Consider the following 18,482-nt stretch of genomic DNA (forward strand, 5'->3'; position numbering starts at 1 on the left):
TCACAACCGTTGCTTAATTAACAGCAGAGCCCAACTTGACACGTGTGTGCAAAATTAAAAGGGACTGGGTATGTGAGCAGTGCCTCCATCAGACCTGGGTACACAGAAACCTCCAACAATGTGAGTGGTTATGAGCAGCTACGAGCAATCTAGGTGGAGTAAAACCTTTCACTGGAGTAACTCGATTAGTATAACCATCTTTAGCCTCTCTTCTGTAATTTGTGATAAAAGCCTCTGCCACCTTTCACAGTTTAGCAAGCTGTGACATCCCAGAACCACACATACCCTGAGAAACTGAAGACAAAAGGTTAAAAATGGAAGGATTTGTCCACACAGCTTCACACCACAGCCACACACAGCCACTACAATGTCCATCTCAAGTTAAATGCCTTCCTGGGCTGCAGTCGCAGAGCAAAAGCTCCCCACGAACTATGCCCAGGGACAAAGATGCCAGCATGGGCCCACAGGCCCTCCACCTTGGCTGCAATTTCTCCTACATATGTACCTGAACATTGGCATTATCTGACTTTTGACGGCTTAACCATGCCGTGGAAACTCTCCCATTATACATACACCAAAAACTCCCAGGAAGGACAAGGGTAGGTGTGAGTTCCACAAAACAGATGTATTAAACAGTCTTAAATTCAGGGCTTAGCCCTGACCAAGCTGTGGACTCCAACCTGAAACAATACTGTTGGTCACTGAATATCAAGAAAAGCCAACAGCAATTGCAACACCCATGTCATAGAAAACAGCAAGGAACACTAGCTCTGTTGTCAGCAGCACCAAACAAGTGTGACTTTGGAATATAAAAATATTCCAAGCAGCGAAACACAGAGGAAAGGCAAGGCCAAACATTGAGACAGTATCTCTAAATACTACGCTGAAATTTTCCTTGGTTCTTTTCACTTCCTTCTGCGCCTCTCCAGTGACCTGAGGTTGCAGGTCTCCAGTTCACTGTCCTGGGCTTTCAGAGCATGGCACTGTTGTTGTTACCTTGCCCATTACAGGTGCTGCCACATACCACTGTAGTAAAGATCAAAGATTTAAAAGCATCTTGCAAAAAGCTAGGGATAAGGCCTCAATCCAGAAGAGAAAAAGTGCATCTTACTGAACCGGTTACAAACCAAAAGCAATACCTATCAAGAAGTAATTATCAGCCATCTTCTGAGGAACAGAGCAGTAATATCCCCATAAAAACCATCCAAAAGTCATTTAACAGCCACAGTGGAGTGTTAGAAAACTGGAGCATTCAAAATAAGGGTACGATGCTTAGTGAGGAATTGTTTTTTGATGACTGCTGAGGGACCATTTTAAGTTTTCTATCTCTTTCACTGTCTGCTGAAAATAAAAATGTCCCTAAAATTGTTTATATAAGCTAAAAGCAAAGCCAGGAAGTACTGAAGAACACAGTATTTGTATTGTTCCTAGCAAATAGTTAAGAGTAGTTCATTCCCAAACATCAAATTTCTGCCCTTGAATATTTCCCTTCTCAAACAAACCTGCTAAGACTGCAAAATATTGGTTAAAGGTTGTTTCTCGTTTTGCCTTTTTATTTTTAAATGGTAGGTTTGTTTGTTTTAAAGAAGTTATAGGGTTTTGTTTTGTTGGTTTTGCTATTGTATTCCAAAGCATGTTAACTGAGGTTAGAAGAGGTTTGTAGTACTTACTCCCAAGCAAGACTTTCTATTCTACGGTAAAATCCTTCAGCTCATTTTTACCCTGTCCTTTTTTGAAATTGAAAATCTATATAAAAAAAAATTGAAAATGAAATCTATATAAAAGTATGTCCACACTATATGTAGCAGTTCCCCCCCCCCCCCAAACACATCTTCATCCTGAAAATATTTCCTGCTGTTTACTACTTGAGCAAGAACCTGCTTACACAAACCAATTTCTAATATACTGCAGAGGAGGTTTTACTCAAACTTTAAGACTGAGACATTAACTGAACATGAAGATGACTGTAATTTCCTGGTGAATATCAGCCCCATACTCCTGCACTCCTACTAATCTCCTGTCCATTTTATCCCTACCATTTTTTTTCCCCGACTACATTTTCGTAATTCACTTCGCTATGCTCAAAATGAAAATATCTAAACAAAAGGAATGTCCCTTCATAGACAAGTCTGCTTTGAAGACCTCTCTAAGAACAACACAGCATGGAAATCCCAGCTGATGGTCTTCGGCCCCAGACGAGGTGTCTATTCATATTATTTGATCAGTGATCCCGAACCACTGCCTGTGAGGTTGAAGTGTTGTAACTTTCTGTGTGGCTGTGTTGATATTGTTGTTTTAATAGAGAACAACACAGTATTTCATACATAAGAATTTTGTAACACACACAAATATAATAGAAAAAAAGTCTATTAATTTTGGTGACTGTAACCTCTGTCTCCAGTAAAGTGCAAGCCCCGCATGTTTGTGCAGGGCACACTTGCTGATAAACCCAGGATTATTGAGTTAAAAGAGATTTTTCTTCTAGTAACAGGATTATGCAAGACAAGCAAATTTGTGATATATAAAGAGATTTGAAATCTAAGAGGCAAAAACTACAACCAACAAGCAGAAAATGCAGAATATCAATCTGATAAATCGATCTGGAAGACTGGTAAGCTTGAAATACACCCAGTCTTTCTAACTACTTGAAAAATTCATTCCCTAAAATGCTTTTGTCCCAACTAGATTCTGCAGAAGGAGCATCTACTCATCATAAACACTTGCCACTCTTTCCACAGGTATCAGAGGTGTAGATACTGAAAAACAGGTTGTCATCTGCATGACTTACACACATTTTTGGTATAGCGTTTATCACCATGCATAGCTGCATGCCCTCTGCCATCATACAGGTGGAAATGATTGCTCATTTAATGTTAGCATTCATCTCGAACAGAAAATAAATGGAAAAAAACAAACACACACACACAAAAAAACACGTTTTCTTTGAAGGATTTTAAATTATCGTCCAGCACAAATAAAACAAAAACAAGACTTTCAGGTAGCAATAGTAAAGAATATTTTATTAAAATGGAAGCTTGTCAAACCTTATGTATCAAAACTAAGGCCATAGCTAATCATAACACAAAGTCAACTTCAAAAGGCTCTTGTAATACGATATAATTTAGAAATCTTATACAAAGCTATTTTACAAATGAGTACTCAAACATTCTGAAATGTAGCTTTACTTCTTCTAACATGCTATATCAGTTATTTGAGTCACAACATTTAATGACACAAAGTACTGAAGTATCAGCATACAAAACCTGTGTTATTTTTATCGGCGAGGAAAGTAATCTTCTACGTGACTCTACAGAAACAAAGTTCAAAATATTGGAATGGCAGATGTCAGTAATTCCTCCCTTTTGCGATGAATTCATTTCTTCTTTTCTGATGTTAAATGTCGCCAGTCATAATAGCAATGAACTCTTCTTGATTGACTGTAGAAAAGAAAAAGAAAACGATTAGACAAACAGCAAATACCCATAAAACAAAAGAGAAAATAACGTATGTATCTGCATTATACTTCTCACTTGAAAGTTTCCAACTTAGTATTTGTTGGGTCTGACAGATTGCTAACCACACTCTATATATGCTTTTTTTTTCCTTCTAGAACAGAGTTTTCATGTTGTGGTTTTTTTTTGCATCTAAAAGGGTAAAGTCAGAATGCAATCTTAATTGCATGCGATACTTAAGCCAGAACCTAGCTTGTATATAACAAGCTACTATTTCTAATGCTGAAAGTAAAAATATTCTAAAAAGGAAACAAAAATATTAGAAAAGTATTTAAAAAGATGGCTAAGCAAAAATATGCCACTTTATGACTTTAACATATACTAAAATGTTAAAAATGGTAAATAAAACGTATTAAACACATGCTTCTCAAGTAACAATGCAGCAGTTCCAGTTATGATCAAATTCTGTTTTATTCTTCAAGTCATCGTTCAGACCTTTGTGTTCCTCCCCCACCCAAAAAAAAACAAAAAAACAAAACAAAACAAAAAAAACCCACCCCCACACCATCGTTTTCCTCTCTGCCAAACCTAGAACACTTGCCAAAATACAAAATGAATTTTAAGATAATTTACTAATGATTCAATAAATTAGCTAGAATTAAAATGGACTTTTGACAAGCTTTTCCCCCATCTGAACTTTCTTCATTTTACAGTTATAATTAACTGAAATTTTACACAAATGTACTCGAAGAAATTAAGTCATAATAATAAATTAATTAGCAGTCATTAATTATTTTGCTGCACTTATACCTGAGCTATTGACCTTACTCATATGTTAAAACAGAGCCACTGTAGAAGAGTTAGCCAATGAACATGTTCACTCTGCAACTAATTACTGCGCTGGGGAATGATTAGAGTAAGTCAGTGAAACGGAGGAGACCAGACACGTATGACAAATTTTCCCTGACAATTATCTACCCCAGCCAGCGTTCCCAAGTTATTCCTAAACAAAGTATTGCGAAGCATGAGTTACATTTAAAGCCAGAAGAAAGCAAAGCAAATTAACTACATTTATATACATATATATATATATATATATATATATTTTAAATAAACCTAAATCTGCCCTCTTGCAACACGTTTAAAAAAAAATAAGACAAGTTATTTTAATCTAGCTTGGGACCATACATCCTGAAACGTTGGTCAGTCACCATATTCTGCTACACATAAGCACAATGTTGTCTATGTGATGGTAAAAAGCATTTCTACAACTCTATCTCATTAATATCTTCAAATGTAACCGTGTATTTCCATACTTGCTGAATTTATCATGTGTTGAGTTAGATGATTACAACATTTCTGCAAGTCCTCCCTTACGTACTGGTGTGTCTTTTCCACCTTAATTATACTTTAATGAACTTTTCTTCTTAGAATGTAGTGGCTAGCAATGGTTTGATACTAATCATCATCATTTCAATGGTTTCTATTACAAAATAGATACCGAGAAGGTGTGAAAGAGCTGAGAAACAGTTCTAGCAATTTAAAGGGGAATATATTTGGAGCAGATACTGAAATAATTGAGAATATGGATAAGAGGAGAGGATGGATGATTATGAAACATACACAGGATATTTATGTGTACAAATATTTATCAATTCATTCGTGGAAAGTGAAGGCTGAAGTGCAGAATGAGGAACAAAGAACAGATTTAAGAAAATAGAACAGATGAGTTTGGGCCTGTTTTGGCTCTACTATAATGCTTTACATTCAGCAATAGTTCTGATTCTTGGTCAGTTACACTGAAAATCACAAAAATATGATACTTATTTTCCAGGGTTTGGAATTGTCAATTAAAGCTTTTCTGCATATAAAACAAGTGCCGTATGATTTAGTTATACTAGTCAACAAGCAGCAGATTGATTTTCCTTGTTGAGCCTCTGAAACTGCTTTAAGTTACACACAAAAATGAGAAGATTTTAGACATTGAAGCCAATAAGTTGCTTTACAAAATACTTACAGGTTATCTTATTTAAGATAATTTCCAGTTTCACTGTTTACTTGATGAAGAGAGGAATAGTTTCAATGTGCATGACCTTTCCCCACAGCAGTTATCTGAAGAACATATCTGAAGCCCAAAGAAGCTTTTCAGTAAGCCACATTAAACAGGAATCCAGAGATGAAACTTAATCAGTTTAGTTGTAAGAAAAGAAATTAGATGGAACCACACACACATCTGGCAGATGACCACAGAAATCTAGCTACTCCCTAAAACGTAACAAAGTATGATTCAAACGTCTGGCAAAGCTACTAAGATTTTAAAGATGAAAATGATGTAGGCTATGGTCAACTGCACACATCAGGCAAAGTTATTAGTATAAAATTGCTGTTAATAATGTGGAGCCATTCGTTATTCTCAAAGTAGTCAAGATGTCAGAAGAGGGACTGGTAGTTAGCTTGGGCTCAGACTACACTCCGACATTTTACACCTATTCTCTTCTACTGTTGCTTCTGAAGACTCTTCCCTAGCCTTTAGTGAATCTTATGCAAGGTTCTGAATTAAATGGCTTGCATTTCCCCTAGCTACATACAAAGTGAATTATGTATCTTTGTTGGCATTTAACAAGGAGTAAGCTCTTAATTTCCTCTAACTCACTTAGACAATCAATTTCTACGAATACACTAAATCTATTAAAAGATAACAAATGCATAATTCTGTGTCGAGAAATTAATTACTCCTACAAATTTTTAAATACCTTTTGAGTTACTGAACACTAATCCTAAAATCGCAGCCCAATCCCTTGCTCAAAGCAGGGTAGCTAAATCACATTGTTCGGGCTCTGAAACATCTCCAAGGCTCCCGCGCTTACCTACCTTCATGGTCTGTAAAAGTTACAGCATCCAGAAAGATCCTAAGTGATTTTAGAGGTCCGTCTTTCTCCTGCTGCCCAGGACCTACAGCATACCCCCAACAGCCCAAATGCTCATTGCAGCATGATACAAATGCCTTCCTTTGTAGGCAAGCCTGCAGGCACATCAGCTTGTCAGTCCAATACGAAGACCTAAATGGATGTCAAATTATTCTATTTCTATGGTACTGTTCCAGGACATTACTGACCAGAGGGCAAACATTAGACACAGAAAAAGAGGCAAAAGCTGGAATTATATGTTATTTTTACCTCTTCAGCCATAGGCCTGCAAGTAGGACACTAAGCACTGAACTTTAAGAAAAAAAATCCAAAATACAAGACTGTTGTATTTTGTGGCACAGGAAAAATGGAAGTAGAGGATTCGATTTTTGGTTCCAGTTTTTGAAATTGAAAATATTTTCCCGTAGTAATTAAACAGACTTGCTGTTCAGAGCATACAATGCTCAGCTCCCTGCATGGATGTTCACCTCCGTTTCCTGTAGCTGAGGATGTCCCATTAAGGGCTGCACAGAACAGTCAGACCCCAGGTATTATCACGTAGATTGAACGACCAATATTCACATCTTCACTGAATTTTCACCTCGTAGAGGCAAATTATTTGCTATATCGCCTGGAATGAATTGTTTCTGCCATGGGATTACAGAAATGCCGTGTTTATGAGAATGGCTGAACAACCTGCAGTACAGGAACAGAATGCATTTACACAGTGTACCGAGGATTTTTTTTCTTTATTTTTTTTTTTCCCAGTACACTGACAAAATGATGGATGAGTAAGTTGGAGAGCCTTTCATGTGTTGTCCAGTTATGTGATGGACTACTGAAAAATACAGAAAGAAAAGGTCAAAAAGGCAAAGGGGAGTAACGTTTTCTCCCCAGAAGTACAGTGCTGAGACTGACTGATGTTTAACAAGGAACAAAGAAAATAAATGAAATAAAAATGTATGTTTACAGTACTAACAACCCACCTCCTGACACAACTTCTGCCCAAGTGTTTGTGATATCATTTCTGAAGGCTATTCCAGAAGTGTTCCATAGCCAGTTTCAATACTGCACATGTCCCAAAACTGGAAGCCAAATTTCAGTTTCGAAGAACCACAAATGCAAACATCCCTACCAAAATATTCTCTGGTTCAAAACATCTTTGTTCAATAACGTTGCTAAGTAGAAATACAATATTATAATGATAAACCATTCAAACAAACGGCGAAGAGAAATGTGGTAACAATTCCCAGTAACCTAGGTAATCCTTCTCAGACTCAGGATCTATTCACAAGTTAGGCACCATGAAACGAGGAGCAATCACAGCCTTCCCTAGCGACAGATTTCCCTCATTTTCACAACATACATCATCATAAAGTAAGTATTATTATAGTTAACATGAAGAAAACGTTGTCTTGGAGAGTTAAGGAAGCATATTAATTCAGTAGAGCTTTTTTTTTTTCACCCCCCCCTCTCCACAATTTTCTGCTAGAACCCAAGACCTAACACTGGATTATGTTTCCTGTAGGTGCATCCACACAAGACTAAAACTGCATGAACTGATAGCACAGAGTTTCTAACAGCAGCCATGCTCCAAAACTGGAGTCACTCTTAAAACCAGCAGAATGAAAATAAGATGATTTACCTTTTTTAGGCAGATGTAAATATGTCAAGAATACTTTAACAGAAAGTTTGTTAAGAGTGTCCCAGCACAGCTCAGTAGTTTCACTACAAGGATTAAGGTTCAAGAAGCCTGGATATCACATAACAGACCTTATTTCACTATGAATAAGACAATCTTTCAAATATAACAAGAGTGTTTAACCACAAGTGGTATTATTCCTGTATTTAAGGCATCAATTAAAAATGCTACCGACTAATACTTTCAGATTTGTTTTCTTTGGCAGGAAAAGAAGGAGAATTAGATGACAGTGAAATTTTGTTACATGACCCAGATGTTTGAAACTGAACAGAACAGTGACTCACGGGATTGTTTACTTTTTCAGAATGAATCTTAAAAGCTAGAAGCAGCGTCAGTTTTCTTTAAAGGACAGAAAACACAACATTATGGATAAACAGTACCATATACAAACATTAATCTGCCAGTGTTTCATGTTCAATCTTGTGCTAGACTACTTTAAGAAAGAAAATTAACAGATAAATAAGGAAAACAAGCTACACACCCTCAGCTGATCAACTTGTATTCAAAATGTAGCACTGACCCAAGATAATTATGACCTTTCTGAAATGAGGTAAAGGTCTATATTAGCTTCCAGTGACCAAACAGTGATATGTCAAAGACCATCTGTGATCCTGATTCAGATGTCTCCACTGGCAACTCCAGGAGAGCAACAAAGAACAAAATGTGTGTGTGCACTGATGTTTTCTACTTGCTCTCACCTCTATAGCTTCGCCTTCAAATAAAACTAATGTGAGTCTTTAGAGAAATAAAAAAAAAGGTAATAGAGGCAACGCAATGCTATTATAACTATCCCTACTTAAAAATAAAACAAGCTGAAAATAAAGCATGTAACAAATAGCTCTTCTGTGTAGATGGCTTGCCATACAGTTACTGAAACTGATACCAAAGCAAGAAATGTGTGGGAGGACACACCTGGCAGTGTGGAGGAACACCAGATTTATGCAGTGTGGGTTTATTAAGAAACCAGGGCCTCAGAAAACAGAGATACCAGAAGACAGCATCTCCAAAAGGAAAGAAAAGTTTTCTCAATAATGCACTGACTCTTGTAGTAACAATGTCAACAGTAACACTCTATTGGCAATTAAAAGAGGGAGTTTTAGCTATCTTTACCTTCAGCCTCCCTGTTTTTACCACTACAATGACACGAAGTTTGCATTTCCACAGCACTGATCTTGTTTGGATGTCCTGTTTTTCCTCTTGAAAGAAAACCATCTGACTGTTTCAGTACTTGAGTAATTGCAAACAAGCACAGGTCAGCAGCTGACAAACTTGCAGTTGTTATTCCACACTCGAGCACACATCTACCACAAGCAGAACAGAGAAAAGTATCTGCCAGGGCTGACAACAATGCACTGTTTTTCCCCCACTATTGGAGTTTTGAACCCATCAGATGTTGTTGCTGACAAATAGAAACGTTATCGCTACTGAAAAAGGTGACGAACTGCTACTGAAATCTCAGATGAGAATCACCAAAATGAAAAAAGAAAAAAAAGAAAGGAAAACCTCAGAAGCAGGTTTCTGTGATTCTCAGAAATGCAGTGTCTGTGTAGACTGAAGTGAGTGGCTCCCCAAATCCATGTGTTAAGGTTTCTAGTGTAAACATAAAGGTTTAAATTAAGAGGGAGGAGGTGGAGGCAGACCCCTAAGCTGCAGTGTTTAGGAAGACTTAATGAGCATAGCATCAAGTTAAATTTGCTATTTCATTCTTTTTCCAGCTAATAAACCTCTGCAGCCCACTCTGTATGGACCTTGCTGATTGCCCTGAGCCATTTTTCACACTGAGTTCTGCAGCACCCCTGAGTCTAGAAGCACATTAGAGACTCATCCCAGCTGACGCTGCTTGGACCCAGGGTTAAGTCCAGCATGATTTATTAGTCACGTACAAAGAGTTACACTAACAGTCTGAAATCACAACAGCCACACATTAACACTTAAGAAATATTGGACTAGATGATCAAAAGAAGTCCTCTTAGCACTTTAACCCTTTTACTGATTCATACAGAAATAAGAATGTAATGTAATACAAGGACTCTTCCATGTACCAATTCAGTTACTTCTACTTTCAGCTAAACTTTAACAAATCTTTTAATAAGCATTGGTTGATTAGGAGTTGTGATGAATTTGAGGGTGAGAAATCAATTTGGTTTTTAGACTCCACCAAAAAAAAAAAAAAAAAAGATGACTTAAAATTTCAGGCATTTTCAAGATAATACTACATTTAAAAAGGGGAGAAGATTAAGAATAAACTATATGGGATTTTAACTCTTACTACTTACTTTCTCCATCTCCATCTTTATCGAATTCTTCGATCATAGCCCGTAGTTCTTCATCAGACATATTTTCACCCAGTTCTCTAGCAACCCGACGCAGGTTTCTCAGACTTATTTTACCGGAGTCATCATCATCGAACAATTTGAATGCCTTGAGTATTTCTTCTTGTGGATCTCTGTCCAATATCCAGTCTGTCACTGTAACAAGGATACTGCAGTTAGATTAAAAGATTCTAAAGGGTAAATTCAGAATGACAAACAGACTAAGGTAATAGGAAGAATGCATATTTCAGATTTGATCTATTCTTCCATTTTTAATCTATTCCTATTCAATATGCATAATTGCATGGCAGCAAATTGCTTTGTCAACTCTCTTCTCACAAGTTGACTTTCTCTTTGGCATATACCAGTTTCAGGGGAAAGCTACATGGTAGTTTAGACACACTCACGCTTTCAGTAGACTTTCCTATATAAATTGAAAATGTACATGTGCCTACTCCGTTCCAAGCTTGCATTTCAGAATAAAAATTCAGCTCTGACAGACACAGACACATTTTAAATGTTATGATCTGGACAGAGTTTTGACATGGGGAGAACACTGGAACAACACTAAGCAATGAATAACATTCATATGGAACTTCTCTTTTAGATATAAAACTGCACACACACACAAAAAAAAAAAATGCCAATAACAAAACCAAAGCCCAAGGGTTTTGCTTGTAGTTATTGCAGACATTTCTGGAATTACCTTCACATCTTTGTACCTGCTAGTCTTGTACTACAGGACTTACTATGACTTTTACCAAGCCATTAAAGATACAACATCCTCACTTCTACAAAGAGAAGTACTTAGCATCTCCTACTGTTTGCAGATGGAATGCCTCCTCTAGCTCGGTGAACTTGAAAACGACACTGTTAGATTCTAGCTCAGATAAGCTCACTACAGTAATGAGGTTTTCCTTATTTTCATATCTCTGTATATTTATACATTTAGATATTTATTTTATGTATACTAAAATGTATATAAAAATATATCAGATTTTTATTTAAATATTTTTATCTGAAACTACATTGCGTAACAGCACTACATCATTTGATAAATTCTACTTTTTCTGGCAGAAAGGCAACTGCAACACTAGCTGAAGAACAATAAAACACTATATCTCTAAATATCATAGGTCAAATGTCTGTATAGAACAAGACAAAATACAATTGCTCATTTATACATTTCAGATGGTCAGTTCCAACATTTAAAACACAGATTATAATTATGCAAAACTGATGGCTCAACATTTTTTTTAAGAAAACTATATTCAGCCAGCTCTTCAGAATAATAGTTTCCATAACCTATTTTCTCTAACCCCCTGATCTTTCTGCTACAACTGGTATCAAGTTCAATTATGTGCCAAGGACATCTCATGTTATAACTGCACTCAACCCAGATTCAAATTTTTGGATTGGTGCAATTCCCTTCCTGGTGTATGTTGTGCTTTCTACATGAATTTTTCTAGCTTCACGCAGCAGTTATTGACTGCCTACCTTTTATTGGTCCGGGCTGTGACAGGACTGAACATTAGGAATTAATATTAATTTTTTTTTATATTATTTTTTAATCAGGACTGATCAATTGCATTTCCCCATGGACTTCAATTTTCTTCTGACTCAGAATTTGCTCCAACTTGGGATATGACCAAGGAAAAAAATATTACCTGTCATTAACAGCACAATTTTCCAGTCATAACCTATGAAATCTCTAAAGGTTGCCACATTTAAAACAGTAATTGTTTCACCATTACCAAGCAGATTGTTATTTGTAGTCAAAAGCAAATACACTGCCATGGTGGTTTTTTGTTTGTTTGTTTGTTTTTTCCAGAAACATTATATAAATTTAGTACCCTGAACACATGGAGTGGAATCATGACAAAGCTGTAACACATATATGTAGGGATCCTGGTTTATATTTTTGGTAAATACAAATTGTACACAAAAGTATAAATTATGTCTAACAATCAAAAAATCCTCAAAGAACCATAATCCCTCATTTTTTTAAATTCTGCAGATCACTCCATATACAAAGTATGTAAAACTATGCAAAACACACGCTCTTCAGATGAAAGAAGCAGCCTAATGAAATTCACTGTTTTTATCAGCAGCTGAAAATCCTTGATGTACAATACTTAGCATCTGCTTCAATTTCTCTTATCTTTGTTATATATGAAATCTGTATTCAGTTTACAGTTTGCCTCTGCGTACACTCCTTCCGACGAAATTCAGTGCCAACTACTTTTTCCAAGCAGGAAGGAGAGTCCTACAAAAATCAATAAGCACAAACACATCTACCTCTCAAGTTAGGGGCTATTCCTTTGTAGAAGTTTTATACAGATAAGGAATATGTATAGCCTGTTTCCTTTTACACTGCTGTAAAATGTATTCATCTCCATTTATCGACTGACTATTCAATATACAAAGAATTACTTTCCTTCACTATTCATGCTTCTGAATAAAAATATGAAGTTAAATCTCCTTCCTCTATTTCCCAGTAGAACCAGAAACTGAAAATGCACACGAAGTACTCTGCCCAAACTCCAGTCACTCCTGTAGGCTGTTTCTCTGAAGGTACTCTTCTACAGGTATAAAATCAAATACATACCAACTTCATTAAAATCTTCAAAAGTGATCTTGCCTGTTGCTTCTCGATCATAATCTTTAAGTATTTTCAGTACATCGGCTTTTTTCACATCAAAACCCAAGGCTCTCATTGCCACCTTTTGGAATAAAATGGAAGTGCAACCAAACATGAATATTAAGCTACAGATTTTAAAAGTTTCTTATTTTTAATAAGCAACTTATTGCTCCGGACAGGTTATGGATATCAGTGGGACAGCAACTATAATACATAAAATAAAAGCAAAAAATGCTTTGTATGAAAATATCACCTAAAGTTAGCATTAGCAAATAGAACATCAAGTTATAGTGGAAAAAAGGGCATTTGCGCTTTCAATAATATATAATGTATAAAATGCTTTTCAAGAAAAGCAGACTTCTTTCCTGACTTTCAAAAAAGTTTCAAGTACTGTCCCTTTTTCCAAAATTAAATTGAAAAATATTCTTTAAACTACTGAACGTGTCAAAGTTTACAAGTCATCTTACAAGAGACCCAATTTACCACTTTTCCACTGATACCAACGTAACTATAACCACAAAAAACAGTAATACTTATTTTTCCATTAGGCTAGGGATACATACTTAGTTTCCACATTTCAACAGAGATGGCAATTCTCAGCACACACTGCCTTGACTGCATTCAAACATAAGAACATACACTAAAAGAGGACTAGAAAGCCACAGTCCTATTCAATATAGCCTTTCACAACCTATGCTACATGCTGACTTTGTAGTGAAGGAGGTATGTCTTCACCCTACACATTTCTGTTCTTCAACAGCATTAAATTCAGGGGCACCATATTTAATTAGACAGCTAATAAACGTATTTCCAGTCAGACAGCTGGGAATGCAAAGCACACCAACAGGACAAACTGTACCAATGGACCTAGTAGTACCCTACTCATAGCTTTCAGCAGAGACAAAATACCCAGACTCTGAAATAAAGGTAGAATCGAAAATATTTTTACTCCTTTCTTGAGTTACTTGATAAAGAAAGACTGTGGAACCAGCAAGCTGGGTTAGGTATTTCTTCCCCATATAATCTTACTCTACCTACGACAGGAACACTGGCCTCCCCAAGCCAGTATAATTAGCATAGCAATTCATAAAAGGCTTAAAGAGCCTTTAATAAACTAATGCAATGCTTCCTGAGACAGGAGGACTCACTAGGAACAAGAACTGCCATCCCAACCTACATTGGCAGATAGCTAGTAACAGAAGAGGCCTTCACTGGGAAGAAAAACTACCGAGTCCCTGAAGCACAGCAAAAAGCACATCACATTCCTACAGACCATAGGCTCCCTGCTGAAAAATGGAAAGTGGGCAAGCTCTGGTTTCTGGTCAGCAGTTTTATAAACCTAACTTAGATCTTTTAGCTCAGTCTTTAAAACCTGTGGATTTTCACAACACCAAGCATCACGTTATATAGTGCCTCTAAAAGGCACTACAAAACAGCTTTTCAAGAGCTGTTTTCCCACTTACTCGTCTGCCCAAGCTGCACCTGGGGAGCATTCAGATCTCTGTTATGCAGAATGCTAGAGCAATTCCATTACTGCATTGTGTACAATCAGAGGACAAAAGCTCAATCTGACATTAATGCAAACATCAATGCAGTACTTGCAATTTCTTTTTTGAGTATCTCCACTCCTTCACCCTGGCACATGGAGATGTGACACATGGAGCATTTTTAAAGAGGCAGGTGCCATCATAACAGCTCACTTAGAAGATATATATTACCTGTCCTAAAATTAATTAAATGAAAAAAAAAATAAATACCTTCAATTCGTGGTAATTTATTGCTCTATCTTTATCTGTATCAAACAACTCAAAGGCATCTTTAATTTCTTGTTTTTGCTCCTCAGTCAATTCTCTTCTTTTCTTCTTTTTCATTTTGTCCACTGAAAGCTCATTCCTACATAAGAGAGAAAATCAATGCATTTGATTACTGCTGGGAAGATAACACTATAGATAATGTTCTCCACCAATAAGAAACTCACCGCACAGATCACTACCGTCCCCTTTCAACATCTCTCCAGCTTGTCTCCTCCCAGTATAAAATAACATCCAAAACAGACAATCCCTTTGTGCAGGTTAAATAGCACCTCTACTCTCTCCCCCACCCCCCCCCAAAAAAAAAATCAGCAGAGGTGATTTGGTCAATAGCAAACAATCAAAAAGGGTAAGGAAAACTACCTGTTGAAAAGAATGCTTGACATCACAAACTGGGTTAGCAGCTGAGATGACACAACTCCTGAAAACACCTTATTTCTACACTTCCTAGACGAAAGAGCTTTGAGACACAGAAGCAGTTGGAGCTTTAACATTTAACTTGGATGCCCAGCTCCTATGGTGGGTGTTGCATACCACAAGTCTTTGTTTTTGTTTTTTTTTGCCAGAAACATTCCATAGATACTTGGCACTTAGGGATTTTTTAGATCCTTTATTATCATAGACACACTGATCTGAAAACTTTTTTGATCTGCTTCTGTTGTATATAAAGGAGTCAAGTCCCCTAAATCAGCAAATATTGCTCAAAGACAGATCTTTTTTCCTTTGCTGACCTAGAACTAAGATTAAATATTCAGGTAACAGGAAAAATAGAAAAAAAAAAAAAAAGACTCAGTGAGAACAGCTGGGAAAAAATGAAGATGACACAGGTAAAGGCTACTCAGTTCAAGTAGCAGTATGTAATTTTTGCTCTAACTGTACTTTATTCACATCAGAGACTGAATGCTTTATCCAGCATGATTGCTTGGAAGATGTCCACCTCAGAGCAAGTCCAAGAGAAGGTGTGCACTCACTTGATCAAGGTAACAGGTGATACCAGCTAAGACTAAGAAGGGTGAAAGCACACTCTTAGAGCATCAGGCATGCACGAAGCTCAGCCGAAAATCATCCGGTCGATAAGCTCAACTAATTGCAGCAGTAATTCCCTCCACCCCACAATCATGAGGCCACACATGAAGTACTGCATCCAGCTGGGGGTGCCCCAGACAAACAGAGACTTTTCCATTTCCTGTAAAGCAGACCGTGATCTATGGCTAGGTGGCTGCAGCACCTGATGCAGGAGAAGCAGAAGGAGCCGTGTTTGTTCTAACCCAAGTGAGGTGGGGAAGAGCCACAGACATGGGATTTAAGTATAGGTTTGGTGGTGGTTATCCCCAGCTGGGCAGCTGAGCTCCACCACAAATGCTCTGTCAGTCCCACTCCTGAAAGGAAGAGGGGAAGAAAACATGATGCCCCTGCTCCCTGTGGGAGATCCCTCCCACGGGATGCCGTCCTTCCTGAACTGATTCTGCAGGGGCTGCCCACAGGCAGCAGCTCTTCAGGAACTGCTCCCACACAGCTCCGTACCATGGGGTCCATCCATCCCCCAGGAGCAAACTGCTCCAGCACGGGTCCCCCACGGGCAGCAGCTCCCCCCAGACCCCCTGCTCCTGCGTGGGCTCCTCTCCACAGGCTGCAGCTCCGGCCCGGGGCCTGCTCCTGCAGGGGCTCTCCATGGGCTGCAGCCTCCTCCAGGCCACATCCACCTGCTCCACCGGGGGCTCCTCCACGGGCTGCAGCGTGGAGATCTGCTCCGTGTGGGACCCATGGGCTGCAGGGGGACAGCCTGCTCCACCAGGGGCCTCTCCACAGGCCGCAGGGGAACTGCTGCTGCCTGCCTGGAGCACCTCCTGCCCTCCTGCTGCACTCACCTGGGGGCTGCAGGGCTGCTTCTCACTCCTCACTCTCCCAGATGATGTATCACAGATCTTTTCCCCTTTCTAAAATCTGCTCACGGCAGAGTCACTTACGGCCCAGCTCTGGTCAGCAGCAGGTTCCTTTTGGAGCAGCTGGAGCTGGCTCTTCTCTGACATGGGGCAGCTGCTGGGCTCTGTTCACAAAGGTGACCCGCCGCTACCAAAACCTTACCACGTAAACCCTCTACAGTCCTTCACTGTCTAGAGGATTAGATAGAGAAGAGACAGGCTCCCCTCAGAGGTGCACATCAAAAGGTCAACTACGACCTGCAACAGGTGAAGCCGCAAGTGGATCTACAGGAAAACACTCAGTTATGTACAGGAAGAGCCGCAATGACAGACTGAACAACCTCCACTGCTCGAAACATCCAAAACCCAGCTGGAAAAGGCCCTTGGCAACCTCCTGTAGCTTCGAGATGGATCTGCTCTGAGCAGAAACCTGACCTAGATGGCAGCCAGCATTCCTTTGCCATCGGGTTATTGTGTTATTCTACGTGCTTTCAGAAGAAACCTATTATATTCATACGTTCATCTGCAGCAGAGAAAAAACGCATGCAGTGCCACATCACGCAAGATGCTTGAAGACAACTGATGTGTTAACAGAATACTGCTTTTCAGGGATATATTTTTTACCAAATCCTGTAGCTAGGCGCTTTTACTTCCCCTTTACTGAAGGGGACTATCTAACTTCGATCAAAACCGGCGACTGAACGCACAGCTGGGATTTAGGCTTCAAGCACAGCTGAAGCTGCACCACGGAAATCCCAAAAGCGGACAAGAAGGGTTCGTGCCAGACAAGGTGGACCCGGCAAAGCATCAGAGCCCCCAGGAACGAGAAGCCCTGGAGGACAGCACAGCCAGGCGCTGGATTAGCGCAGCTTTGAGCAGCACCAATGGCCCTTGGCTGGCTGCACAGTAAGGGCAGGCATGTTTGTAAACCTGAAAGCGGATTATCACTTAACTCCTCTGGGAAGAGGGCCCGCCTGCCCGCTCAGGTGCTCATTAGCCGCACGAACGGCGCTTTTTCAGGGGACACCGCACCCGCCCCAACCCCACCATTTCGGTGCCACCCTCCCACTCCCGCCGCCCGAGGCGCGAGGCGCCCTGGAGACGAGTGCAGCGGGCACCCTGGAAACAACCCCGCAGCCTCACCACGGAGGTGAGTGAGGCTTCAGCGCCCCGTTTTTCCCCCCGGGTGACAACCACGGCCCGGCACCAGCCGCCCCTTGCCGCCCGCAGCCCCCCGCCGCCCGGCCGCGAGCATCCCCCTCAGCCACCCACCGCCCCCCGCCCTGCCGCCCCCACCTCACGGACAAGCTCATGCTGCCGCCGCCGCCGCCGCTCCGCGCCGCCTGACTGGCTGCCGGCCGCCGCTCGACCCGCCCCCCTCGGCTCGCTGATGGGCCGCCGGGCTGTCACTCAGCAGGGAGGGGGCGGGTCCGGCGCGTGGAGGGGTGGTGTTATGGCCGGGGGTGAGGGCCGCCATCTTGTGCGCCTGCGCTTACCGTTTGTGTTTGTGTGCGCAGGGTGCGTTTTGTTTAGCCCTTCCCAAGTCTGCAGTTGTTTGGATTTAGCCTCCAAAAATATATTAATCCATATATATGAAGGCTGTTTTGACACGTACTGCAAGCATAAGAGGAAGCCCAGTGAAGTCCTGCTCCTCTCAGCATTCATCACTGACAGCACATCACATAGGTGCTTTACATCTGTGGGCACCCAGTTTTCCAGCAGTAGATCAGGCAATG

General features: G+C 39.8%; 1 protein-coding gene across 3 annotated transcripts; it reads right to left on the reverse strand.

Annotated features, from left to right (window-relative positions):
- Positions 1 to 2,992: 2,992 nt before the first annotated feature.
- Positions 2,993 to 18,179, reverse strand: CETN3 (centrin 3). Of its 3 annotated transcripts, none has more exons than XM_035310482.1 (5): positions 18,043 to 18,179; positions 14,771 to 14,906; positions 12,981 to 13,095; positions 10,337 to 10,528; positions 2,993 to 3,437 (listed from the first exon to the last, which is right to left on the reverse strand). In XM_035310482.1, the coding sequence occupies exons 1-5, from the start codon at positions 18,057 to 18,059 to the stop codon at positions 3,394 to 3,396; spliced, it is 504 nt and encodes a 167-aa protein (XP_035166373.1). In that variant the 5' UTR covers positions 18,060 to 18,179; the 3' UTR covers positions 2,993 to 3,393. The 3 variants fall into 3 exon arrangements, with proteins under 3 accessions (XP_035166373.1, XP_035166374.1, XP_035166372.1); XM_035310483.1 differs by having other exon boundaries at positions 18,052 to 18,100; XM_035310481.1 differs by lacking the exon at positions 18,043 to 18,179 and adding an exon at positions 15,188 to 15,332.
- Positions 18,180 to 18,482: the final 303 nt, after the last annotated feature.

This window comes from Oxyura jamaicensis, chromosome Z (assembly GCF_011077185.1).
Source record: "Oxyura jamaicensis isolate SHBP4307 breed ruddy duck chromosome Z, BPBGC_Ojam_1.0, whole genome shotgun sequence".
Taxonomy (NCBI): Eukaryota; Metazoa; Chordata; class Aves; order Anseriformes; family Anatidae; genus Oxyura; species Oxyura jamaicensis.